A 27,077-nucleotide genomic window follows, 5' to 3' on the forward strand; every position below is an offset into this window, starting at 1 on the left:
TGTTGAGCTTGAATGCAGGTTAATCTTCTGAATTGCTTAGGGTGGTTCATGTGGGCTTCAAATTTGTCAGCCACGTAGATGTGGGCTTCAAACTGACACTCCTAACATCTCACAATGTGTCTATCCAAAAGAAAACAAGGCCTGAGAATCACTTTTTTAGCTTTTTTCTTTTAAGTAATATAGAAATCTGATTTTTTTCCTTTGCATTGAAAGGAATTTGTTTTTTGGGTAATAAATGAAATGTGCTCATATGTTTTTGTCTTCATCGTTTTCTTGTAGGTTTATGCAGCTTGAAAAGACTCAAGACTCTAGATCTCCGCGTTAACCAACTTGATGATCTAAGTCTTCCATCATGTCTAGGAAACCTTTCGTACCTGGAAGATTTAAGATTATCAAATAATAATCTTAGAAATCCACGTGGCATGTCAACAGGTACGGAGTGGCAATAGTATTTTCTCGTCCGAAATGATGATGATTAAAGTAGTTTTTCTCTTCACTTTCACTAGTCTCATAATTTCAATGATAAGATGATGCATATAATACGCTCTCGTTATAGGCCTTAGGGTATGATGGTTAAAGTAGTTTTTCTCTTCACTTTCACTAAAAATTAAAAGTAATTTTGAGTCCAATAATCAGTTTGGGACTCACAAACGATTCTTAAAATCCAGAACTTGGGGCTTTGATGCATGCAGGCATCATTACAGGGAAGTTGGTGGTCATGAGAGTCACACCATTCATTGATCTAATCTGTATATTTCGTCAGCATTGCTTTAGTTCTCCAAAAGCCCAAGTGTCACTCCAAACTGACACTCGTAACATCTCACAATGTGTCTATCCAAAAGAAAACAAGGCCGAAGAATCACTTTTTTAGCTTTTTTGTTTATAGTAATATAGAAATCTGATTTTTTTCCTTTGCATTGAAAGGAATTTGTTTTTTGGTAATAAATGAAATGTGCTCATATGTTTTTGTCTTCATAATTTTCTTGTAGGTTTATGCAGCTTGAAAAGACTCAAGACTCTAGATCTCAACGGTAACCAACTTGATGAACGAAGTCTTCCATCATGTCTGGGAAACCTTTCGTCCCTCGAAGATTTAGATTTATCATATAATAATCTTAGAAATCCACGTGGCATGTCAACAGGTACGGAGTGGCAATATTATTTTCTCATCCGAAATGATGATGGTTAAAGTAGTTTTTCTCTTCACTTTCACTAATCTCATAATTTCAATGATAAGATGATGCATATAATACGCTCTTGTTATAGGCCTTAGGGTATCTGGGGATCTTCAGCAGCTGCACCCGTTTTCAATTTTCGAAAGGCAAACTGATCACGGCATAGGCCTATGAAAAATATAATAATAAAAAGTTAACCTTTTTTTCTTTTTGGAGAAACCATAAAAACGAGGATTGATTGATCAACAGGCTAGTATCATGTCTCTTGGGGAAAGTAACAAATTTTCCTTCCTTCAATTTTTAAAATATCACAAATACACATTAGATTAATTGTCTATTCGGTTTTAGTAAAAACAACATATTTTTGTTGCAAGATGGGGTCCATTGTTTGGTTATCCAAGCCATTCAACTCATGCTCATATGCTGGTGGATCAATGCCATACAAAAAAGTTTTGTTTTTCTTGGATAAATAGGTAGAAAAAAGAAACAGAAAAGGGAATAAAAGGGGAAGAAATGGAAATTGGGTCCATTGGTGCACGCATACTCAAAAACTACTATTGAGGCATTTTCTGTTAACCTTGGGGCTTTTGGTGCATGCAGGCATCATCACAAGGTAGAGTTGGTGGTCACGAGAGTCCCACCTTTGATTGATCTAATCCGTTTATTTCATTAGCATTGCTTTAGATCCCTTAAAACCCACGAGTCACTCCAGAGGTACACTCCTAACATCTCATATGTGTATCCAATACAGACAGGGCATAAGGATCACTATTTTAAGCATTTTTCATACAAGAAATATAGAAATTTGATTTTTTTTCCTTTGCATTGAAACGAATTTGTTTAATAAATGAAGGGGAGTGATAAATCGACCCCCATATATCTTAAATCCACCATGTTGATAAAATCCGCCGGACAAAAAATCCGATTGTGCACAAATTAAATGGAAAAGTAAAGAAAATAGCCACAAGATGAACACCAATTTTACGTGGTTCGGCCAAGCCTACTCCACAGGCAAGAAACACAATCTTCTCCAGTGAGAAAAACAAAATACAAGGATTACAATAGATTAATCTCAAACCCACAAACCCAAACAACCCGATCGTGCACAAATCAAACAGAAAATTAAAATAAACAAGCCACAAGATGAACACCAAGATTTTACGTGGTTCGGCCAAGCCTACTCCACGGACAAGAAACACGATCTTCCCCTATGAGAAAAATAAAATACAAGGATTATAATCGATTAATCTCAAACCCACAAACCCGCAACCCTTTCGTTGCTTCTCAACCCAAGACCGTACACCGAGAGAAAATCCTAGAGAAAACCCAAGGGAATATCCATAAGAAGAAACCCCCCAAGAAGAAACCCACTTTCTCCTTCTCTCTTTCTCTCCCATCTTCTCTCTTCTCTCTTGTCTCTTTTTCTCTCTTTTCCTCTCTCTAGCTTCTCTTGGGCAGCCGACACACCCAAGAGCCTCTCACGTTTGCCGCAGCCCAAAAACAGGAAAACAATTCTCTCATTTTTTTCTTTACGTGCTTTGGATTTCCAAACCCTAAAATAGAAATTTCCTATTTGCCTTCCCACCACGTATGGGAAATCCTAATGGTCTCTTTTGTGGATTATCCATTGGTAGGGTTTGACTGGATTAGTATCATGGACAGCTCAGTAGTTTTTTGACGGTCTAGATTGACCAAAAGTGTCTTTGATCTAATTCTTATTTTGTAATATATATACCTGCATCTTCTTTAAATAATAAGAAAATAAATAAAGGTTACACAAAATAATAATGAGCGTGGGACCAGTGTAGCACGCAGTGGAAGTAATTATTGATGTGTGATTTAGAGTGTGTAGCACGCAGTGGAAGTATTGTCTAGACTCTCATGTTAGATGGATAGAGAAAGAGATGACCTTTCCTGTCACGCTTGTGGGTCTCAGCTTCAACTTTAGACATTTGGACAGTCTAGATTTATGAACCGTGAGGTGGCGAAGACGGGACGACTTTGTATCCACCTTCCGCCTTTCCTTCTCTACATATATCTATGTTTAAGCTTAGAGTGAAATTACAACCGAGCTTTTAGTTTGGAGATAAACTTGTTAAAAATATGAGGGGTTTACACGCGTATAGTATTGTTGGGGTGTTGTTGTTTGTGAGTGTGTGTTGCTGCTTTTACGGGGGCCAAGCATGTTTGAAGGAAGAGAGAGAAGCTCTCTTACAATTGAAAGACTCCATCAACGACTATCCAAATAATGCTACTTATTCTGTCTTGGAAGATTGGGTTGGAGAGGATTGCTGTAAATGGTGGCGTGTATCATGCTCTAAATCTTCATCTCACGTGATAGGAATCAACCTTAACGGTGCAAGGGATCCTGATTTTACTCTGTTTGGAGTGTGGTATCCTAATGCTACTCTGTTTGCTCAATTCAAAGAATTGGAGTCACTAGATTTGACTTCTAATCAGATTGGTGGATGGGTTATGCCAGAAGGTAATGCTCGTTTCCTCCAATTTTATAAAATCCTTCCTCAAATGTCATAAAAACCCTCAATCTCTTTTCTTAGGCAATTCAAAGATATTGATGGATGTTTAGCAAATTAGGTTTTTCTTTTAGTTCAACAAAGACCTAAAATGGATTCACCGTCAATATATTTTTCTAGAATTCTCCAAAAGGAAAAAGAACAAAAACATCAATGGACAAATGGTAATTTGAAAGCAGTGGTATCCGACAATCATTCCCGAATTTCCCGGCATTTGGCCCATATATTTTTTAGTATTATTATAAAGGGGGAGGAATTAGTCATCAGTACCTCACTCTCTCATCGTCTCTTCCTTTTTGCAGGGTTCATTCAAATGAAAAACTTAAAGATATTGCATCTTGCGGGCAATATGCTAAACCAAGGAAGCCAATCCTTGTCAGGTATAGAGTCTAGATCGAATCTTACAAACTCACACACATACAAAAATTCCAATAAGTATTTAGTGGAGTAACAGTCAATAGAATCATATTCTGACGACATGCTTTGGATGGAAATTGAATCACATTTTATGATTTGCATGAAACATCTTCTATTCTTTTCTTCTTAGTTTTCTCATTTGTAAAAAGCTTGTTTTCACTATAACTTGCTCATTTCTTTCATGATTATGTGGATTGAAAAACCTACTATATTTGAATCTTAGCTACAACAATTTTGAAGCACTTCCACCGTGTCTGCTAAGCAATCTCTCTGCATTGCAAGTATTGTTCTTATATACGAATAACTTGAAAGGAGACTTACCTGGTATTTTGCATTTTGCCATTTCATTTATGTGTTTGTTGAAGCAGTGTGAAAAACCAAAGAGTAAATTTTCCATTTAGAATTAGTGATGTGGAACAGGGGAGTAGGAAATGGGTCTTAAGCTGAACAACTTTGATCTCTATGGACTGAGGTGTTTTAGGCAAAATTCAAGTTTAATATTTAGAGAAACAACACACTCTATGTGGACCCCGATCCTGAAGACGGCGCCGAGGGACGCGAGATCCCTCCTGCAATCCTCTAAGATCTCCACAATGGAAGAGAGCTCTGCCAAGGAACTCTCGAAACGGATGCCACCCTCACAGCATAGCATGAGTGGCGATATAAAAAGAAAGAGATACATCCTGATCCGGAGCCAGGGCTCGAAACCAAGATATATCTAAAAATAACTCAGAGTCGCCATCCATGGATGCGCCATGGAACCAAAACAAATGCTCTGTTTGCAATGGAAAACCAGAGATACTAAAGGTCCGTGCCTGGTGACGAATGGAGAAGGTCCGAAAAGCGCCCCCAATTCGCCCGAGTGCAAACACTTGGTCTCTTATGCCATTTATTATTAACCTCGAAGAGTTTTGGGCAAAAATCATGTGAAAATGGGAACAATCATCAGGAGTCGTCTATCTAAGCATCCATTTCCTGAGAATAAAAATAATAAGCACACAAAAAATAAATGAGAGAGGTGCCACCTAAATATTGCTAGGTTATGAGTGCCAAGCCTAATAGGTGCCTAAGTTCTGGTGGACAAACACATACAAGCTACAGCTAAAGGTATAGGATCAGTACAAGAAAGTAAGAGAACATATCAAAACATACAATAACAACACCACAAATCCTAAGACTCTAAATTATTAGCCCGAGTCCTCGGATGGTCTGGTATTCATCCAAAGAAGCCTACGTATCCCCGCCTCCACGAGAATCAAGGCAACGTAGTTCTTCGCACCTATTCTAAGCTAGGATGCCTAAGACACCTAGACCTCTATCCTAGACTCGATCTAAAAGACCGGACTATTTATTAAAGTTTATTGTACGATTATTTAAATTCCAGTGAATTGTGAATTTTAGGACACCCTATATGCCCTAACTAAATGCAGGTTAGCCCTAAGCTAATGCAGGTGGTTCCTACAACCTATGTGTAACTAGGCTGTGCCCTAAGGAAAACAATAGGATTGCTAACGTATCCAAGACCTAGTCATCAGTCGGCGATGTGAATCGCCAACTAACCGGACGGAGGCACTCCTAGCTAGGACAAACCCCTAACTCTAAAACAAACACAAACAAGCACACAACAAATCAAAGACGAACTCCTAACTCTAAAACTCTCTATCTAGGACAAACTCCTAACTCTCTAGAGAAAGATTTTTGTTAAAAAACAAGGTTTTAAAGTTGAAGGGTTAAAGCATTTTTATTTACAAAGTTTGGCTGGACTTCGGATGAAGATCCCAAGCTGCACTACGTACCTCGTGGAAGAGGATCAAGCCAACGTAGTTCGAAACGAACTCTCAAACTACGCTTCTAAAAGAAACACTCACACTTCAGATTTTTTAAGGTTTTTTATATTTTTCAAATGTTTTTGATATTTTTAAAGTTTTCAAATATTTTTGAGTTTCAAATTTCTAATGTTTTTAGATTTTAAAGCTTTTCCAATGCTCTAAACCTTTAAATGCTTTCAATCTTAAAGGGGACACGCAAGTAATACCACAAACTAGGGCAAAGCCCTAAATCCAAAAGGGGAAACCCCGAACAAGCAACTAACGCCTCAAAGAGACGGACCACAACAAGAAAGATAGCGCCCCAAGAAGAGAGAAAACGATCCAAGATCTCAAACAAGCAAAGCTCTAATAAGACTGAGTTAGTCTCTAATTAAAATGGAATAACGACAACTCTAAAGGAGAAACTCCTAACTAAAAAAAACACCAAAGACGGGAGAACAAATGAGTCAGAGACTCTCTAATAACACTACCGAGTCAAAGACTCACTCTAAAAGAGGAGGCCACTCTAACATGAGGCTAGGTAAGCCTCCTAAAGGGGAAACTCTCTACATGAGACAAGGCTTGTCTCCGAGACACAAATGACGTAAAAGAGAATAAGAGACCCTGTGCATATTTGGCAAAGGTAAAACACCCAGCCGGGCCGGACAGCTACCTAGCCCTAAGGTGCAACAAATGTGCAACCCAATACCCATAAGGGTAGGGGTATGCTGCCAAGCCGAGTAGGGTGTTCTCCCAAAACCAAACGACGCACAAAGAGGAGGTTTAGCAAGAGAATGAGACTGGGCAAGTCTCCTATATACAAATGAGGGGTATGCTACTCGGACTGAGCAAGTCCCCTAAGGACGGGCTTGGGCTAGCGCCTTCATCGCCCTCGCAATGAGAGGGGATTCTAGTATCTAAAGAAAATTAACAGAAATCTATAAGACTGTGTTAGTCTATCAAAGAGAGAAGAAAAGGCTACCAGATAATCTCAAATTTTCAATCAATTATTATAAAAACAAAACAAATATCCGCAAAGTATGATTTACAACTAAAGAGTGCACAATCTGTAAGAATATCAACCATAAAATGGTAAACAACATTAATTAGTCCAGACCAGCCGCTGGATAGCCTAATAAAGCAAGAAACAACATTAAACACTTCTATGCCCAACCACAAGTACCACTGCCCCAATATGGGGGTGAAATCAGATGATGCTAAAGTAATCATCTGATATCACAAATACACAGAATAATATTTCTAAGCCCGCCTTGAGATCAGACAGTACTCATGTCGATAATATCGAATAGAGTAGTCATCTGATCTCCTTCTTTCCTAAAACAATTTATTTAAATAAAAGATAAGTTTATGAACCTCAAGAGAGTCTCACCTGAGCAGTCCATTTATTATCATCTTCAAAACCTAACTCAAAGATTAGTACAAGAGAAGAATATATAAAAAAAAATATCAAAAGATTATGATAATTCCAATTTATTAAAAATTTCAGTGCATACATGGGACATCAACTTGTGCAGATCCAAGTGCGAAGCGGTGAGCCATAAAACATAAAGACGGGCTCCAAATAACCTTATCATTGCCCAGAGAAGGGTTCTTTTTTTAAAAAAAAATATGGTTAAAAGAAATCCAAAAGGTTGGGTAGGCCTACTAAACAAAAGAGGGGAGTGCTACTTGGATTGAGCGAGTCCCCTAAAGATGGGCTTGGGCTAGCGCCTTCATCGCCCTAAGCCCGACAAAGTGTTCCCAAAATCGTGAGAATCCCAAAACTCGAAAATGATCCCGAGGAACGTGCAAAGAATAGTCCCGGAAAGAAAGGAAACCCCTCAAACCCTGTGAACACCCTAAGATGGGAAAAAATGATAAGAAGGGCAAGGGGTTGGCTCAAGAAATATTCCGTCATTGCCACCTAAACCCGAGAGAAGTGTTCCCGAAATCGACGGCGATCCCGAAACTCGAAAAGGATCCCGAAGAATGTGCGAAGAATATGCCTGGAGAGGGAGGAAATCCCGAAGAAAGGATCACAACAAAAACAATGAAGGAGTTATGCTTGATGTACACATATATGAAGCCACGGAAAACAATTGCCGAAGAGCGAATGTGGCAACTTAAACATAGGTTGCTTGGTGGAAATCATATTCAGTTAAGCTCTTGGAGACATTTAACAGGTATAACCTCGTGTAAACATAGATGGAGGTAAAAGAATGCAAGGAAGCTTTCAACCATAATACATTGAAACCTGAGACTTCTAGGAATTTGGATTATATGACATTTGCTTGAAAGGCATGATCATATCAACAGAACCTTCAAGCAATAAAAGTGATAAGGTTGGGCCAAAAGAACCCAGACGGATGACAAGAATAACAATGAGCATATAAATCAGATGATGCTTTTCCAACCAAATGGATACAATCAGCAAGATGAAAGGTTAATCAAGATCCGAGAATCCCAATGCTGCACTGAAACAAAAATAAGCCTTACATTCAAAAATCAATTAGCATGCTCTAAACTTGAACTTCATAGGACAACATCTTAAGCACATTTAAATTCAACCCTATGTACATACCCCAGGATAGAAGTTTACACAGTCTGTTTCGTCCAAAAGCAAACTGAGAAAGTAATCTAGAATCGAAACACAAGAGACAATGAAATCACCCTTTCATGGCTTTGCAAGGAGACGACCACTTAAGCTGATTGGGATATACAAATCAAATTTTCATAAAGAAAGCCTTGTCCGCAAAAATGCAAGATCAGATCTTAGAACCGAACAGAATATTCTGTTTTTTAACCAAGCAAAATCATGCTCTAAATAGAGATAAGCAAGCACATGCCATTGAATCAAGCACCATCGAAGAAGAAGAACCAAACGAGCAAAATCTACCGGAATTAGAAATAGAAGAAGAGAACATATATTACCTCTTTCGCTCTTTTCTCCGATACCTGGGGAATCACCGTAGCCACAGGATCGACGTTGGGCGTGTTGAGATGTGAGACAAGCCTCCTTCAACTTCTTCTTTTAAATGGCTGAGGGGTTTATGAGCAGAGGGTGGCGGAAATGTGGCCAAAGAAGGTGATTTATGTCACTGGAAATGGGAGAGAATGGGGGATCTGATGGGGTCTAATGATAATGGTGGTTTCGGTGGAGAATTTGATGTGGGTTTCGAAGTGGTGGTGGCAATGGTGGAGACGGGGTGTGGCCGAGACGAAAATGGAAGAGATAGATGATGGGCCGGATCTCAGGTGAAGAGATGGTGATGGATGGGTTCTGGATAACGGCTAAAATAAATGGGGATTTAGCCAGAAAACAGGGTCGTTGCTAGGGGTTTAGGGATTAAACAACAGGGGTTTGGTTTGAAAAATGGGTTTGGGTTTGAGGAGGTGGTTTGAGAAGAGGGTGGAGGTTGTGGCTGAGGGAAGAGGGTCTGGGATGCGTGGAGGTTGCCGGATTAGGTTCGGGTTGGCCGGAGGTGGAAAGGGGGTGGTCGGAAAAAATGGGGTTTGGGTGTGGGTTTGCAGAGAAATGGGATGGAGTGGTAGCCGGAGGTGGGTTTGATGGCGGCGGTATTGGAGAAGAAGGGTGGAGGTGGTGATGATGGGCAGAGGAAGAGGAGAAAATGGCCGCGGGTGTTGGTGGTGGTCGCCGGTTCGAGGAAGTGGTGGTGGTGGTCGGGTATGGGATGGGTGGAGATGGCGGCTCCTCCCCTTTTTCTGCTTTCTCTCCCTCTCTCTGCCTCTGCTATGCGAAGAAAAATGGAGATCCCCTTCTTCCTCTCCTCTATCTGCAACTCAATGCGGCTAGGGTTCTCCCTCTCCCTTTGAACGAAAAATCCCCCTTTTCTTGAAACCCTAGTTCGATGGGTTAAATGGAAAATGAAAAATAATTTTATTTTTTACACCCCCTTTCTTCCAAGACAGCCCCCTTAATGTATTGATTACTACTTTTTTTTTTAACTACAGGGGCGTCTCGGGTAAGAAATGGGCATAAAATTATTTTCTCTCTGCATGCTCCTAACCCTATGATTTGGTCCAATGGCCCATAACGATTGCTTGCAAAGGAAACAAGATAAAATTGCCGAGAGTGCCCTCTTTTACGCGGGAAATGACATATTTCACCCCCCCTCGAACTTGCACCACGACACTGCCTTAGCTCGTACACTAGGCAAACGCTCGGATCCTTACGAAATTTTACAGGGACCCTGGTGGGACCCCAAGCTGCCTCAGGGTTTCATTTATGATCCCAACTCACTGATTTGACGAGGTTAAGCATAAAACATGGCGGTGCAGGGCACGGTCAAAATGGGGTGTCTACACTCTATCATGGAACATTGTTATGAATGAGGATTTATCAATAACAACTCAGAACCAATCGGCTGAAAAGAAAGACTTAAAACAGAACGTGAACTCCAACTCATTAAAGAACATGTTTCTAATTTTCTTAGCCCACAGATCGCATAGGGAAATCATCAGATCTGATCACTATGGATGCAGAACTGATTTACTAGGTGAAAGCTAATGGAGATTCCTTAATTTCTCTTCACACTTGACATCTGAACATAGAGATGACATGAGATGGGAAAGACCCTTGCAGATTCAAAGTTAACTTGAAAGAGAAATTTTACAAGCTTGGGACTGATTCATTCAAAGAAATTCAAGATAAAGGAGATGAAATGGAGCACCTTACTTGGTAAGAATCTCTAACTTCTTTTCCTCGGAGGTAATCGTCCACTCCTTAGAGCTTGAAGCTCTTCCCCTTTATTTATTGATGGAGAGAAGTCTACTAGAAGCTGCTTCCATCTTATGACAGCTCAAGCCAGCTGGCTTGATGAGGTGGCATGCCACATGGCTTCTTGTAAGGCTCCCAATCATGTGGTCCCTTCTTGCCCAAATGGCCCCCCTTCTCTAAGCTCCCAATTGAGTGACCCATGGTGTGTTCTTGTGCTTTCAAAGCAGTCCCCCTTCATCATGGCACCCTCTAGTTGCCACATGGTTGCTGATGTAGCAAACTTGTGGCCTCCAAAGCCTTTCAATAATCAGTCCTCCTCCCAACCGATTATGCCCTACCATCCTTTCTACCCTATATTGCCTCTCATATTACAACATTGACATTACTACATTTAACCCCCTGTACACATAATGGAAAGTAAAAATACGACTATTGTATGCTAAAACGAAACCCACCCTCCTCGAACTCTCCCCCTTCAAAAGAGCATTTCCTCGACACAGGTTCTAGGGCTTTATGGATTCTGACGCTGGATGGGCGTGCGATTGATAACAACAATGACGATCCGATAAAAAATTGATAAAATATAATTGTGGTGCTCAAAAGCTAACCCAATTTGGAGGGAAACTCTAAGAAAGAAGTGTAAAATAACACCTTTCTCCAAAAGAAAAGAACACTTTTCATTCAATGTTTAATTATCAAAACCCAAGATCTTCTCCATTACATTGAGTTTAAATAGGCTAATGAGATCCTTATTCTAACTTTGGAAACTAAAAACAAACAAAGAAAGTAGCAACTCTAATCTAGGTGTAAAGATCTTACACAATTTTGCATTGAAAAATTAAATAGAAAATAAAAGTTGTTTTAGATCTCATTCCTATTGGGTACTAATTAAAAGTAATTTATTGCTATTTAGCTAGACTTAAGAAAGGAATCTGCTAAATTATTAAACTAAGAAAGGCTAGTTTCCTAAATCTAAATCCCACGGATCAGCACTTGTTGCCATGGTTGGTAACTTGGTAAAATGAAACTGATATCTTTTAGGTAACGATTCAAATGGTAACTTCCTAATACCGAATGGTAAAATTGGAAAGCAAGATGTCCTACATCAGACTCCCCTTCTTGAAAAAACTCGACCACGAGTTCCAATTTAGATTTTGTTAGTTTCTCTAAGTAGGATTTATATATTCTACTTGAGTTACAACTAAGCATCTAACCAATTCCAGATTTGTTGTTCTGGGTCCACATTTGACAATTGTTGCTTCTATATCATGTAGAACCTAAACATGCAACAGTAGATTCATGAAACATGGAATGCTAAAACTTACATAAAGGACAAGGAAATAATTGACACACAACTTAATTTCATGCAAAGTAAAGGAAGTCCACAAAGGTAATAAATTAAGACAGAACCAAGCACACAATCTAATTTTAACTGTTATGTAACTAAGGCTATCATTGAAATCTAGCAGACTCCTAAAAAGATTAACTAGGAACAAGGATTTTAAAAAAAATGCGTGCTTTGGATTTAATCACTTGGGCATATTACTTAAGTCATACATGAGCAAAGATAAAAGCATGGACAGATCATTATGACCATGAACAGGTTGGAAAATGAAGTTGGAAAGATGGAATATAGACCGTCAAACTAGGGAAGAAAGGTAGATCTAAAGGATATGAGTTGCCATGTAGCATCACTTCTTGCGCCTACGTCAAACTGAAGTCCTTTCCAACGAATCAAATACTTCCATCGTGCTATTAATCTGACATTTTTGGGTGAGCGATGGACTTGATTTGACTTGAAAACTTGCTCTCGATATGCTCGTCGAATCGAGGTAGTTGAGGTAGAAAGAACCCATCACTATTCTCAACAGATGGGCAATCATCGAGGTGAGGCCGATATTTGTCCTTCACATGATAGTTGTGCTCGTTTACGTAGCCCTTTGACTCATGGAAGCGTTCCCTCAAGGCCTCGAATTTACACTTAAGGTCTTGCAAAGCTCGCTCCATTCCGAAGCGCAACTTCCGTTCTTCATTTAATTGGCGTGTTAAATTTTCTACTTGACATTCCAATTTGCTATTGGTTATCTTTAGATCTTCCATTGGTGGATTTTGATGCTCATGAGACGATGCCGAGTGATTCGATTTCTTCAGGCTTGTTGAATGACATATGTAGCCCATTTTATTCTCAAGTAATTGTCACGGGCAATTTTCTGACGAACCCAACTTTGAATAATAGTGGTGGAATTAACTTGACTTCTGTATTCCTTCTTAGCCCGATACATTCGCCATGTCTTTTGAATTGTAAGGCATGCAGCTTTCTTTCTAGCAAAGTCCTAGCCTTTTGGTCTTTTTGCTTACGCAGTTTTCTAGCCTGAAAATCTATGGCCTGTTGATAGGTTACCGGTGCAAACATTTTTAAGAAACGACCACGTACCTCCTCCCAATTATCGAATGGTGGTTTTCTCAATTTGCGCCGCTCTTGTTCCATGAGTATCCATAAAGATTTGGCACGGCTTGCTACAGTCTTCTTGGCATACCAAATCAAATCTTTCTGGCTCAGTCCGTATGGCTCGCAACACGCCTCGATAGCCTCGATCCAAGTAGTGCACTCGCACTCACCATCACCATAGAAGATAGGAATTTCACCCAGTTGCAATTGCTCCATGGATTAGATAATCATCGCCTTCCTGGATCCGCAGTAAATAGAACTCCCGCAGAGCCTAGCTCTGATACCATTTGACGCCGGATGGGCGTGCGATTGATAACAGCGATGACGGTCCGATAAAAAAATGAATAAAAGATAATTGTGGTGCTCCAAAGCTAACGCACTTTGGAGGGAAACTCTAAAAAGTGTAAAATAACACCTTTCTCCAAAAGAAACGAACACTTTTCATTCAATGTTTAATTATCAAAACCCAAGATCTTCTCCATTACATTGAGTTTAAATAGGCTAATGAGATCCTTATTCTAACTTTGGAAACTAAAAACAAACAAAGAAAGTAGCAACTCTAATCTAGGTGTAAAGATCTTAAACAATTTTGCATTAAAAAATTAAATAGAAAATAAAAGTTGTTTTAGATCTCATTCCTATTGGGTACTAATTAAAAGTAATTTATTGCTATTTAGCTAGACTTAAGAAGGGAATCTGCTAAATTATTAAACTAAGAAAGGCTAGTTTCCTAAATCTAAATCCCACGGATTGGCACTTGTTGCCATGGTTAGTAACTTGGTAAAATGAAACTGATATCTTTTAGGTAATGATTCAAATGGTAACTTCCTAATACCGAATGGTAAAATTGGATAGCAAGATGCCCTGCATCAGATTCCGTTCCCTTTGTTCGGCCAAGGAGGCAATGAAGCCAATTCCTAGGTCAAAGACAAAGCTTTCTTTAGCAAGGCCCTTCGCCCGGGGCCGATCCATGTCAACACCTTGCCTCGTTGTCAATGGTGTATCGCACCACCTGGTTACTTCTGATGATGCGTTGTCTTTATCTCCATCTTGAATTTCAAGTAAGCTTTATGCCCCAAGGCTCTCCTCACGAAAAAAATGTTTCTGCCATAATGTTCTATCATGATCTAGAAAAGGACCGTGAAAGAAAAGCTCTATTAAGTCAAAATGGTCCCTCACTCCCTTGTCATCTCAAGATCTAGGCCGTCCACTGCCCACACCCCTGGGCACAATATGGTCGTCCTCTGCAAATGCCATCGACTCAACATGATCCTCTATGAAGTGTTCCTTGTATCTACGACGTCAGATTGACAATCCTCCCAAATCTCAACTTGTGTACCACAATCCTCACAAATCTCACTTTGTGTGTCATACTCCCCTGTCTCCACACAAGAATCATCAACCTGGTCATGTACACACATCAATTGATGCAGATTGCCACTTTAGATCAAATTTTCATGCTAGTTCCCAAATGTTAGCAGAAAACTCTAAAGATCTGATCTTCAAGACTTGGATCTAAATGCAAAGCTTTCAACAACAGTGATGAAGTTCGATCTACTCACTGTCCAGAAATGAGTTTTAGACTTCTGGTCAGGCTAAGGCTTTGCTATCACTATATTCTTTGTGAAATTAATGCTCGCGAATCTCTATACTGCTGCTCAGATTGAACTCTCAGATTGAAGATTCTTCTAACCAAGGACTTTTGATCCGTTAGGATTCGGTTTTGTTTCAGTGATGGAAGTTGCAAAGCAATCTCAGTTTTGTAAGCTCCAGGTTAAAAGAAACTCCTCCGATGATTGCTCCTTAGTAAACTCGATTTGGCCAGATCCAGATTAACACAATCTCGCTTGTTGTTTGACAATAGCTCGTTGGATTGGAGTTCGAACTTGTTCGAGTTTATTGTGAAGAGGAGAAGTAGATCCAGAGAAGATATTAAGAAGTATCAGATTGGTAACTGAATACCTTCTGCTCTGAGTTCTCCTGTTCTAGGAAACTCAGATATGGCACTTGAACCCAAGTATTGGAGGGGAAAAATACAAACGAAAGAGAAGGAGCAATAGGACCTAGAACTTGCAGAATTCTAGAGTGGAGAGCCAGAACTTGTAGATCCGGAATGCCTTTGTATTCAGGTGGACCGAAGCTCAGCTTCAGAAAACTATCGCCTCAAGCCATGATACGATGTTGATGAATAACAACAAGCAGATGGCAACTCAAACTCCACATAGTTGATTTCCACGATAACATAGCACGATGTCTTTTCTCATTCCACCTCAAAATGGATCAAAGGTTCAGCAATACCAATACTCAAATACCAGTGTTTGGATCGAACAACCAGAAAGCATAGAATTTTCTCAAAAACAGAGTGCCGGTGGTACTCTGTTTCTGTGTTCTTGTAGAATATAAGAAACAAAAGTTAAATCCTTCAAGATCAAGTGGATTTGTTGTTTTGTAGATGTTGACTTATCAACTTCTCCAAAAGCTTAAGCTATTGGAGAAAGGCGTTATTTATCTTTTATACTTTAACACTCCCCCGCACATGTGGCCCACTTGGCAAACACGTGGCACATGTGGTCCCACTTTGGGCCGACCATTGCATGTGGATTTTCGCTATCCGGGAGGTTTGAACTCGAAACCTTTGGCTCTAATACCATGTTGACTTGCCAACTTCTCCAAAAGCTTAAGCTATTGGAGAAAGGCGTTATTTATCTTTTATACTTTAACAGTAGAGATGTAAGATGATAACAAGTATAGGATCCACAATACTTGTTGTTAACAGTTAGCACTCTGTATTCCATTAAGATGAATGATCAGTTTTCCCAAAGACGAATGATCTGTCATGAAGTAGTGTAACAACATAGTGGTTTCATTGCCTCCTAGATGATTCCTTTCCCCATTTCAATTCTGTTCAAAGAAGGCTTTCGAAATTTCATGAAAAACATGAATAGATTCATGCATTTTCTATTTTGATCTATTAGATCTTTATGAGGAAAGATCTCAGATATGAAGTCCAACAATGAAGGCAGAGAGGAGCGAACGGATTGCATGTCTAGAACAAGGAGAAAAAGAACACTCAAGGATGTGGAATCAAACAGTGAGGCTCTCCTCCAATTGCTAAATCTCAATAACTCTAACTCTCATGAAAACATAGAGAATTCCTCAAGTATCCTAATAATCTACAGTTCGTGTGACGGGAATAGTTTTCCGGGTATGGTCTAAGGGAAAAAAAACAATGGAGGCAAAGCAATGCGATGCTCTATTTTTTTTTATTTTTTTTTTGTGAATAAATTCAATGGAAAACTATAAAACTCTCAATGGAGGAAATATGATCGACCAAAGAAGAAGGTCTTTGTCACTCCTTGACGTGCTTGTCATGAGGCTTTCCATTTGAGTTGCTTGTGGAGTAATCTCATACTAACCTTAACTTAATCAACAGTACTAGCAAGCAAATCATTAGATTATAAATTTCAATCAATTTGGGTTTGGGATCAATCAAAGCAGGGGTGATCGTTGAACCATTGGGCTTACAAAATTTTTGCAAATTTGGTGGACTTTTTGACAATTTCTATGGAAATTTTGGTGGACGTCTTTAAAATTTCGATGGGAATATTTAATATTTCGGTGGAAATCTTGTAAATAGGCATGAAAATGAAATTTCAAAATTTCAGTGAAATTTCAAAATTTCAGTGAAATTTTGGAATTTCAATGAAATCGTGTAAAACAAATGACTCATTGTGAATTTCGTTTCGGTCTTGGCCGAAATCCGAAATTTCAGCCAAAATTTAAAACCATGCCACCGGTTTGATGCCTTCGAAATCAGTCCTCACTTCCGCTTTGTTAGATTCCTTGATACCAAACGGCCCAGAGAAGGCTCGCTTAGTATCACCAGTCTTGTCTCTAATAAGGCCGCCGATGCCGATCGGGCTCGGGTTGCCAAAGCTAGAACCATCAGAATTTAGCTTCAAACAACCAGGGTGTGGGGACCATCTGGGAGCCATTAACACCTTTCGATCCAACTCATGAAAATACAACCTCGCCCAACATCGCCTGATATTTGTTCCTGAATATAATTTAAAGCAAGGGAAATAAATTGTAAGCAACATAATCCTCTCAAATGAGGGTGCGCTTCTGACCATGATTGATTACATGAGCATTCCATTCCATCCATAATCCCCAGAATGCGGCCAAGAGAATGAACTTCCATAAAAACAGCCTTTCCTAGGCCAAGGCGCAAAAAATCAAGAACCGACGAGATCGACAATATGACTGGGAACATCCAGATTCCAAACCTATCGAGAATTTTAGCCTAGACAGGTATAGAATACTTACAGTGGAGGAGCATTGATTTTTCCTTTGCATTGAGAGGAATTTGTTTTTTGGGTAATAAATGAAATGTGCTCATATGTTTTTGTCTTCATCATTTTCTGGTAGGTTTATGCAGCTTGAAAAGACTGAAGACTCTAGAACTCAGGGATAATCAACTTGATGATCGAAGTCTTCCATCATGTCTAGGAAACCTTTCGTCCCTGGAAGATTTAGATTTATCATTTAATAATCTTAGAAATCCACGTGGCATGTCAACAGGTACGGAGTGGCAATAGTATTTTCTCATCCGAAATGATGATGGTTAAAGTAGTTTTTCTCTTCACTTTCACTTATCTAATAATTTCAATGAAAAGATGATGCATATAATACTCTCTTGTTATAGCACAAGTGGGCCCTTGGCTGTCCGCAAAATCAACAGAATTGATCATGGCACAAGTGGGCCCAAATAGTGATTAATAGGAAAAAAATATCTAAGGGTGATTTTGTTAGCATTTTTCATATAAGTAATATAAAACTTTGAGATTTCTCCCTTGCATTGAGAGCAACTTGTTGTTTAGCAATAAATGAAATGGGTTATGGGTTTTTATGTCTTCATCATTTTTCTTGTAGGTTTATGTGGCTTGAAGAGACTCACGAATCTATATATCAGCCGTAACAATCTTCACGATCAAAGTCTTGCATCATGTCTAGGCAACCTCTCCTCCCTGGTAGATCTGGATTTATCAGAGAATAATCTGACATTCATATCAACAGGTACGTGGCAATCTGACATTTTTTGACAGGATTTTGTTATTTTTCTGACATAGTTGATGGTTCCCACTTTAAGAAAAGTAAACTATAGATTTAATAAAGAAAATGGGAAATGATATTCCCACCCCCTCTTTTAAGATCTTTGGATCTCACAAGTCACGACACAGAGACAACCAATACAATGGGTGGGCCATATCTTATAGTTATATCATCTCCACATGTTTACAGGACTAATTATGTTATTACTTTGAGTGGTCATGGTTAGGATGAAGCCTAGGGTCAACAATAAGTTCCACATATGGTCAGGGATGTAATCAAGACCGTTGATCAAGTTGACCATCATGAGGCAACCCATATTGTCCAAGTCTTATGCCTAACTGAGATCCCATTTGTCAGATTAAGGCCTCTAAATATCAAAGCTTTAGCTTCTTTTAGTAGGATCCTTAAAACAAGGCTTGATTGGTTAGTATCTCCTAACATAATGTTATTCCATTTTCCTAAGAAGAGGGATATTTTTGTCTTAAAAAATAATTATGACTGTAACCTTACACACATGACACAGCATAACAACCTCCCTAAATATTTTTGTTAAGTTATTCTCCGTAGCACAGAGGCCCTTCTAGGACTTAGAAGCTGTCTTTTACCTTCTTTTTTTTTGAACTAGTGAAAATTTATTACAAGCACCCACAAAAAAATGCAAAGAAAACACCAACACAAGAAATCTTATGAAAGTATAAGGGGAGAAAATAAAAAATCTCAAGTTGCATGATCTCCTTACAAGATGGAACGGTACATGATGACCCTTCACGCGATCAAGTATCTCAAGTTCTCAACAATGAACTCTGAAATTCCCATGCACAGAGCCTAAATGAAACAAATGGGGACCATTCACATTTGGCATTAAAAAAAAACAGGGCCTAACGGAACTAATCAATCCCATGTGCTCTACATGCCCCTTATGTGATATGTATGGAAGCCTTTTTTGTACCTTGGTATGTAACTATCATCACAGTCTATATGTACTTAATACGGAAATGATGATCCCTAACAGTATGATACTTTAAGTAATTATGCTTATTGTCATTGTCACTCTTCTTTCTCCTTAGAAAAGAAACCTACTGTAGCATTATCCCAATAAATAACATATAGCCTAGAGATATGAGTGCACGACTCCAAGCCCTGTCATAAAATTCTGCAACCATAGTGCCTGTATCGCAGTCTTGTAATCTCTGCCTCAATACTAGAAGAAAAGATCTGACACTAATGCTTCATGTTTTCTATGAGATGAGATTTCCCTCCTTCCACATAAGTAGGAGGACATACCCTATAGTAGACTTCATATAATTGAGGTATTGCATTTATAAGAGAAAATTAGCAGGTTAGCCTTTTGTGACTGATCCTTAAATAGAACATCGCTCAAACAAAACCTCAAATTACGATAGGTAGAGTTCCTCTAGAAGGGAAGGAAGGTAACCCTACCAGTGCTGCTTTGTTTGTGGTAAAGCCCCATTATTTTTCTTATGAAAGAGTTTGGATTGAATCTTACGATCAAGCCTATGGTCAACCTCATGTCATACAAAGAGACAAGGGTGTGGAATCGGGATCATTGATCTGGTGAAACATGATGAGGAAAACCCATATTGTTCTAGTCCGGTACCTAATGGGCATCCCATTCACCCAATTAACTGCTATAAATAATCAAAGCTTTAGCTTCTGATAGGGAAAACCTTAACGAATCCTAATACTCAAGTGTTAGGATCATTCAATCAAGGTTAGACAAACAATAATGGGCCAGGTTTGTGTTCGCCAGTTTGTTAACAAAACAGATCACATCCACAGGGCACAAGTGGCAGGCACAGGAAGTGATATGTCTTCATGGATGATAATGACTTTTTATCATGTAGGCTATGAAAATATAATAATACAAAGTTAAATTTTTTTTTTCGGAAACCTTAAAAATGAGGGTTGGTTAAAGACCCTAGTATCATGTCTCTTTGCAAAAGTAACAAATTTTCCTTCCTTCAATTGTCTATTCGGTTTGAGATAAAACAACATGCTTTTGTTGTGAGGTGGGGTCCATTTTTTGGTTATCCATGTCATTCAACTCATGCTATTAAAAAGAATTTTATTCTTGGACAAATTATGCAAAAAAAGAAAAAAGAAAAAGGGAATAAAAGGGGAAGAAATGGAAAGTGGGTCCATTTATTGGTGGTCATGAGAGTCACACCTTTGATTGATCTAATCCGTTTATTTCGTTAGCATTGCTTTGGATCTCTAAAAACCCAAGTGTCACTCCAAACGGACACTCATAAGTCTATCCAAAAGAAAACAAGGCCTGAGAATCACTTTCTTAGCTTTTTTCTTTTAAGTAATATAAAAATCTGATTTTTTTCCTTTGCATTGAAAGGAATTTGGTTTTTGGGTAATAAATGAAATGTGCTCATATGTTTTTGTCTTCATCATTTTCTTGTAGGTTTATGGAGCTTGAAAAGACTCAAGACTCTAAATCTCATTGCTAACCAACTTGATGATCGAAGTCTTCCATCATGTCTAGGAAACCTTTCGTCCCTGGAGGATTTATATTTATTATATAATCATCTTAGAAATCCACGTGGCATGTCAACAGGTACGGAGTGGCAATATTATTTTCTCATCAGAAATGATGACGGTTAAAGTAGTTTTTCTCTTCACTTTCACTTATCTCATAATTTCAATGAAAAGATGATGCATATAATACTCTCTTGTTATAGCACAAGTGGGCCCTTGGCTGTCCGCAAAATCAACAGAATTGATCATGTCCACTTGGCACAAGTGGGCCCAAATATTGATCAATAGGACAAAAATATCTAAGGGTGATCTTGTTAGCATTTTTCATATAAGTAATATAAAACTTTGAGATTTGTCCCTTGCATTGAGAGCAATTTGTTGTTTAGCAATAAATGAAATGGGTTATGGGTTTTTATGTCTTCATCATTTTTCTTGTAGGTTTATGTGGCTTGAAGAGACTCATGAATCTAGATATCAGCCGTAACAATCTTCAAGATCAAAGTCTTGGATCATGTCTCGGCAACCTCTCCTTCCTGGGGTATCTGGATTTAGCACAGAATAATCTGACATTCACATTTGGCGCCATCTCAACAGGTACGGGGCAATAGCTTTGACAGGATTTTGTTATTTTTCTGACATATTACCCGTTTTAAGAAAAGTGAACTATAGATTTAATAAAGAAAATGGGAAATGATATTCCCACCCCCTCTTTTAAGATCTTTGGATCTCAATGGTCACAACCCAGAGACAATCAATACAATGACTGTGCCATATCTTATAGCAAGGAGTGTGGAAATATCAAATCCACATGGTTAGGATCAAGCCTAGGGTCAACATTAAGTTCCACATATGGTCAGGGGTGTAATCAAACATAACGGAATGTTTTTTCATTTTCCTACCAAGAGGTATATTTTTGTCGTCCAAACTAATTATGACTGTAACGTTACACACATGACAAAGCATGATAACCTCCCTACATACCATTATTGGGGACGCGGCTCCGGTGGGAGATCATACATTGTAAACATTATCCTGAATATCGAGTAAATTTGTAATACTTAGTGTTTTGGGGACGTCTTGCCCCTGGCAGTTGTGTTTTGGGTATTAATAAAATTCATTACCTTTATAAAAAAAAAAGTCAAATAACACAAATACACTTAGGCCACGTTTGGATACCTCATGTTTTTGTATTTGGATTTGGATTTGAGTTTGGATACAAAATACATCAATCATCCTCATGCTTATGCTGTATGAATTCGATTGAGAGTAGAGAGGGAGGGAGGGACGTGTGGCTGCTGCTGCAGCAAGGTCGAGGAGTAGCGAGGGTGAAGGTAACTGCCACAAATATTGATTTCCAAATAAAGTCTTGCAGAACAGATTTGAAAATCAAAATTTTTCACTGTTGTAGCTGTTTTAGAAATCTAAGGATCTGATCCAATTCCAAATCTCAACTGCAAATGTGAGAAATCCAAATCTAAATCTCATGGGTATCCAAATGTGGCCATAGGTCAATTGCCTTCGTTGTAAGGCGGGGTCCATTGTTTGGCTATCCAATTCATTCAACTAAATATATATAAAAAAAAAATTATGGAGAAGATAAGCAAAAAAATGACAAAGGGAAGAAATAGCGAATGGGACCCCAACTTGGAGATTTGATGTAGGACGGTATCATCCGGAGGAAGTTGGTGGTCTTGAGGTCCCACCTTTGATTGATCTTGTCCATACATTTGATAGGCCTTACATTGACTCAAGGTGTGAGAATATTATTTCCCAAAATATGACTATTTACATTTACACTAATAAATTGGAAAAAAAGAAAAATAGAATTTTACGAGAAACTTATTTTTCAACGAAGAATTTTAGCTTGCCTCATAATCATACAACGGGGCTTCCTCATTATCATTTTGCGACATCAATGTAATTTTGTCACCATTTTCTCTCTCTTATTCTTACAGGGATTTGCAAACTAAGGAGCTTAAGTTTCTTGGATCTTGGGAACAATTCAATTGAGGATGGTATTCATCCATGCATGGAAGGCATGTATAACCTGGTAGAGCTTAATCTCTCCGACAATCGCTTTACAGGGGAGATTCCTTCATTCATTTTCAACAACCTAACGCAGATAGTCTCCATTGATCTTTCAAATAATCAGTTCATGGGTGTGTTCTCATTTTCTTGTTTTGCCAACCTCTCCCAGCTTTCAATTGTTGACCTTTCAAACAATATGCAATTAGTGGTCGAAACCCAACACCCACATTGGGTTCCTACTTTTCAACTCAATTACTTGAGTTTAGAAAATTGCAACCTCAACCAACTGAGCAATCGTACCATTCCTAGCTTCATTTCAACTCAGCTTAATTTATACAATTTAAATTTGGGTCATAACTCTCTTAAAGGGACCATCCCATCTTGGCTATTGTACAATACATCATGTCAGGTCTTGTTGTTGAGCGGTAACTTGTTCGAAGGCTCAATTTCTCAGTCTACCCGCAACACTACAACATCTGTCGTTTTTCTAGATATCTCTGACAACAATCTGTCTGAGCCACTTCCTACAAACATCGGCACACTCTTCCCTCAATTGAATTACTTCAACCTATCTAAAAATATTTTGCAAGGTAGGATTCCATCATCCATGGGTGAAATAAAAAACTTACAGATATTGGATCTATCTAGCAACAACCTTTCAGGAGAAATGCCACATCAACTCAGCAAAAACTGCACTCAGTTGGTTTACCTAAACGTATCAAATAATAGATTGCAAGGAAACGTTCTCCCAATTGATGCTATCTTGACACGATTGCAATATTTACTTGTCAGCAACAATAACTTCACTGGAATAATTCCATCTAGCCTGTTAAATAGCACTGACTTGGTGATTCTTGATATGCAAAAAAATACCCTATCCGATACTATTCCTAGTTGGTTATTCTCCCTACCAAAATTGGTATCAATTCTTTTAGGGCATAATTTCTTTCGAGGACATATTCCAATACAATTGTGTCAACTAAGTAACCTCCATACCTTGGATCTCTCCAACAATTATTTTTCTGGAAATATACCTTCTTGTCTCAACAATATAAGTTCATGGAAAAAAACAGAGCAAATCCAAATTTCTGATGTTCAATTCAAATTTACATTCCCTCTGCCTTCCTTCACCACAAAAGGCATAACTAACTTTTACGATCCTAGGCCTTCAACTTCTTTCACCACAAAGGGTATAACTTACTCTTACGAGGGCCTTCCTTTTAGCTTGATGACTGGAATTGATTTGTCCATGAATCAATTGGAGGGTGATATTCCATTCCAAATAGGAGACTTGGGAGAGCTTCGCTCATTAAATTTTTCCAACAACCTGCTAACTGGCTATCTTCCACAATTCTTTCAAAACCTAAAAAGCTTGGAGAGTTTGGATCTTTCTCACAACAAGTTAGTTGGGAGAATCCCTTATGAATTGTCTCAACTGGATTCACTTGGTGCTTTCTCTGTCGCCTACAATAACCTATCAGGTAAGATCCCTTTTGAGAAACACCTTACCACATTTGGTAAGGATAGCTATGAGGGAAATCAAGATCTTTGTGGACCACCACTAGAAAGAAATTGCTCCTTGGATTCACAACCTCTTAGAGATGAGGGAAAAAATTCTAGGGTTCTTGATAATCCTGTGATTTTCTACTCATTTGTGGCAATGTCATATGCTTTGGGATTTTGGGGAGTCATCGGCTTTCTCATCCTCAACAAAAATTGGAGGCATAAATACTTCAGAGCTATGGATGCATATATTGACCGGTCGACCGAGAAGCTCTCTGAATTCCATAGTTACTTGAAAAATTGTTGTTTCAAGTAATGGTACAATTTTCCTTTAGTTGTAATGCAAAATGATTGTTGGAACTAATAATAAGCATTATCTTGAGCTTGAAGGCAATAATTTGCTATTTTTGCAATGAATGGCTTATGGCCATAAAGATCAAACCAGATTACCCAAAGCAATGGTGGCGATCACTCCATATCAACAATTATATAGTTGGGATGGCACAAAAAAACAACTGCTCGAACTTTTAATAAGTTATTGTTAGATAATCATCACCTGCATTGTGAGGATCTTCCAGATTGTGTTGGATGTTCCTAGCAATCTCTTTAGACTAGAACATCCTCTCTAGAGTGATAGCTGAGATATCTTCGACATACAGACATTTTACTAAGTAATTACACAAAGTTTTTGAATTTTTGTATGAATGGTAGTTTAAGAACTATTGACCTAGGAGGTGTGTCTCACAGTTCACCATTTTGGTCATCTTCTTCTCATATAATTGTTTCTATATTTTCGTTTCCTGCAATTGTGCTCGTTGCACCGCCGACTACGATAAAACCCGGAAGTGGAAGAAGAGGAGGAAATAGTAATATGCAGCCAAAGGGTGGATAGATCTAGTGCTAGACAATAAACAATTGACATTTAGTTTTTCTGTTTTAAAGTAGAAAGTTTGAAAAAATAAAATTCGATGCTTTCTTTTAATAGTCTAAGGAAGAAAGCTATTATTTTTCTCAAATATTTGAGAAAAGATAGCTCAATTTCTTCATATAAAAATTTTCTAAGTACGAAGAAAAGATAAATGTGTAAAATAGGGCTTTATAAACCTTGTTCTCGTCATGTTCCACAGATTGCCACATCCAATTTGGATGTTATGTGTCAGATATATCAACTGATTATCTGGCACATCGTACACACTCATCAAGATATATATCATTTACCTTAGTCATTGGAATATAGAAAAGGGAGATGATAAATTTGCACCCCCGGCATGATGATTCGCACCCCTTTAAGCTGAATTGACAACAAAAAATGTCCAAAAGCGTAAAAAAGCGTTAGACTTTAACGCTTTTTTACGTCAATTCACGTTAAAGGGTGTGAATCATCCTACAGGGAGTGAGAATTTATCATCACCCCATAGTAAATCCACAAAATATGCCAAAATGGTTGAGGTCAAATTGTTATAGTATATCTACAACTGCACATGATAACCTGTCGGCAGTTCAATCCCAGCTTACCTACCGACATGTATGGTCTTCCTATACATGTCGGAAGGCCTATGTATGTATTAGGGATAGAACCCATCTTGCAACCTAATATTTTAGCCCGATACTCTAGCTTTGAAATTCCCAGTCCCCATACCCTTTCTCCCCCCCAACCACCAATTTGGTGAAGTTCACTCTTTGACCAGGTATTGCTTCGTAGCATCTGATCACTACCTTAAGATTTTTTTTAAAACTTGTGCAGGCTAAATAATAATGTATTATCTGCTAAAAAATGTATACGTTCGACAGTCTAGTCTGATCAGGTGTAGCATAACTATGTTCTTATATTAAATTATTAATGTCAAATATTTAGCAGATAATATGTGTCTGTGATATGGACATGTACACCTTAAAGACTACAAGAATCGCAAAAAATGCAACACTAGCAACATAAAATCTAAAATTTGGAATCTTGAAAACACCAAGTTAGTGAAGCCTAAGCAATAAGCATGGAATCAACCCACCTAAATATATTCCCAAAGCAGGTAATTGAACACTAGTTTCAAGAAGGAAACAGCAATATAAATTTGCAAAGCCAAAGCAAAGAACTAGCCCACCAAATATTATAATCTTAAAGCAGCTAATTAAAAATAGTTTAAAACAACAATCTAAAACAAAAGATCTTTCCTGGGAAAAATTACTTTTTTTATACCCTTCATCAAGTAATTCACAACAAAGCCCATATGGGTATTCTTGGCGTGTTTTCTCCAAGGTGGGATATTGAAATTCGAGAAAAAAAAACCCAGAAATTGTCGTAATTTCTGCTCAATTTAAAGGCATTTGTTCCTAACGCTTCCCCAATACAAAGAGAATGAATGAAATGCGAGACCATTAAGAGAGAAATGAAAGAAAATCTGACCTGGGTCTGAAAATCTACTAGCTTAGCTTCTGTTTTATAAAGCTTATTAGCGATCTCTTCAAATGAGGGTTTGAGAGGGAGAGATTTCTCAACCCAAACCCCATTAAGGAAAGAGACGGGGCCCACCATGCTGAGATGCGTCGGTGAAGATGAGAGCGACGAGCTGAGAAGAGAGGGTGTTGAGTTCTTCGTTGCTTTCTGATCTTAAAAAGGCAAGCAACTGTTCTAGGGTTTTTCCCTTCGACCCACCAGAGATCAGACTCAATATGATATGGATCGATGATGGAGAAAACACGAGATTGGTCCCTTCTTTCAGCAGGATGTGCTTTGCGATTCTCAGAGAAAAATATGTTTGGTTGCCGATTGATATCCTTAGATCCATTGCCGGAAATTTTCAGAGGGTT

The 27,077-nt window shown here is 38.5% G+C and overlaps 1 protein-coding gene across 7 annotated transcripts in view; it reads left to right on the top strand.

Annotated features, from left to right (window-relative positions):
- The window catches only part of LOC143875440 (uncharacterized), a 236,315-nt gene that overhangs the window by 128,157 nt on the left and 81,081 nt on the right, over window positions 1-27,077 (top strand). For 4 of the 7 annotated variants that reach the window (XM_077376989.1, XM_077376983.1, XM_077376984.1 and 1 more), the window contains 7 exons: window positions 280-432; window positions 990-1,142; window positions 4,012-4,089; window positions 17,550-17,702; window positions 18,054-18,197; window positions 20,668-20,820; window positions 21,180-21,335. In XM_077376989.1, coding sequence (XP_077233104.1) covers window positions 280-432; window positions 990-1,142; window positions 4,012-4,089; window positions 17,550-17,702; window positions 18,054-18,197; window positions 20,668-20,820; window positions 21,180-21,335 — 990 coding nt within the window. Of the gene's footprint in view, window positions 1-279; window positions 433-989; window positions 1,143-4,011; window positions 4,090-17,549; window positions 17,703-18,053; window positions 18,198-20,667; window positions 20,821-21,179; window positions 21,336-22,696; window positions 24,677-27,077 lie in introns of those variants that run through there. The other 3 variants (XM_077376987.1, XM_077376986.1, XM_077376985.1) reach the window with 3 other exon arrangements.

The sequence above is a fragment of the Tasmannia lanceolata genome, unplaced genomic scaffold, assembly GCF_043159265.1.
Source record: "Tasmannia lanceolata isolate RefF3 unplaced genomic scaffold, GAP_Taslan_0.1 ptg000004l, whole genome shotgun sequence".
Lineage (NCBI taxonomy): Eukaryota > Viridiplantae > Streptophyta > Magnoliopsida > Canellales > Winteraceae > Tasmannia > Tasmannia lanceolata.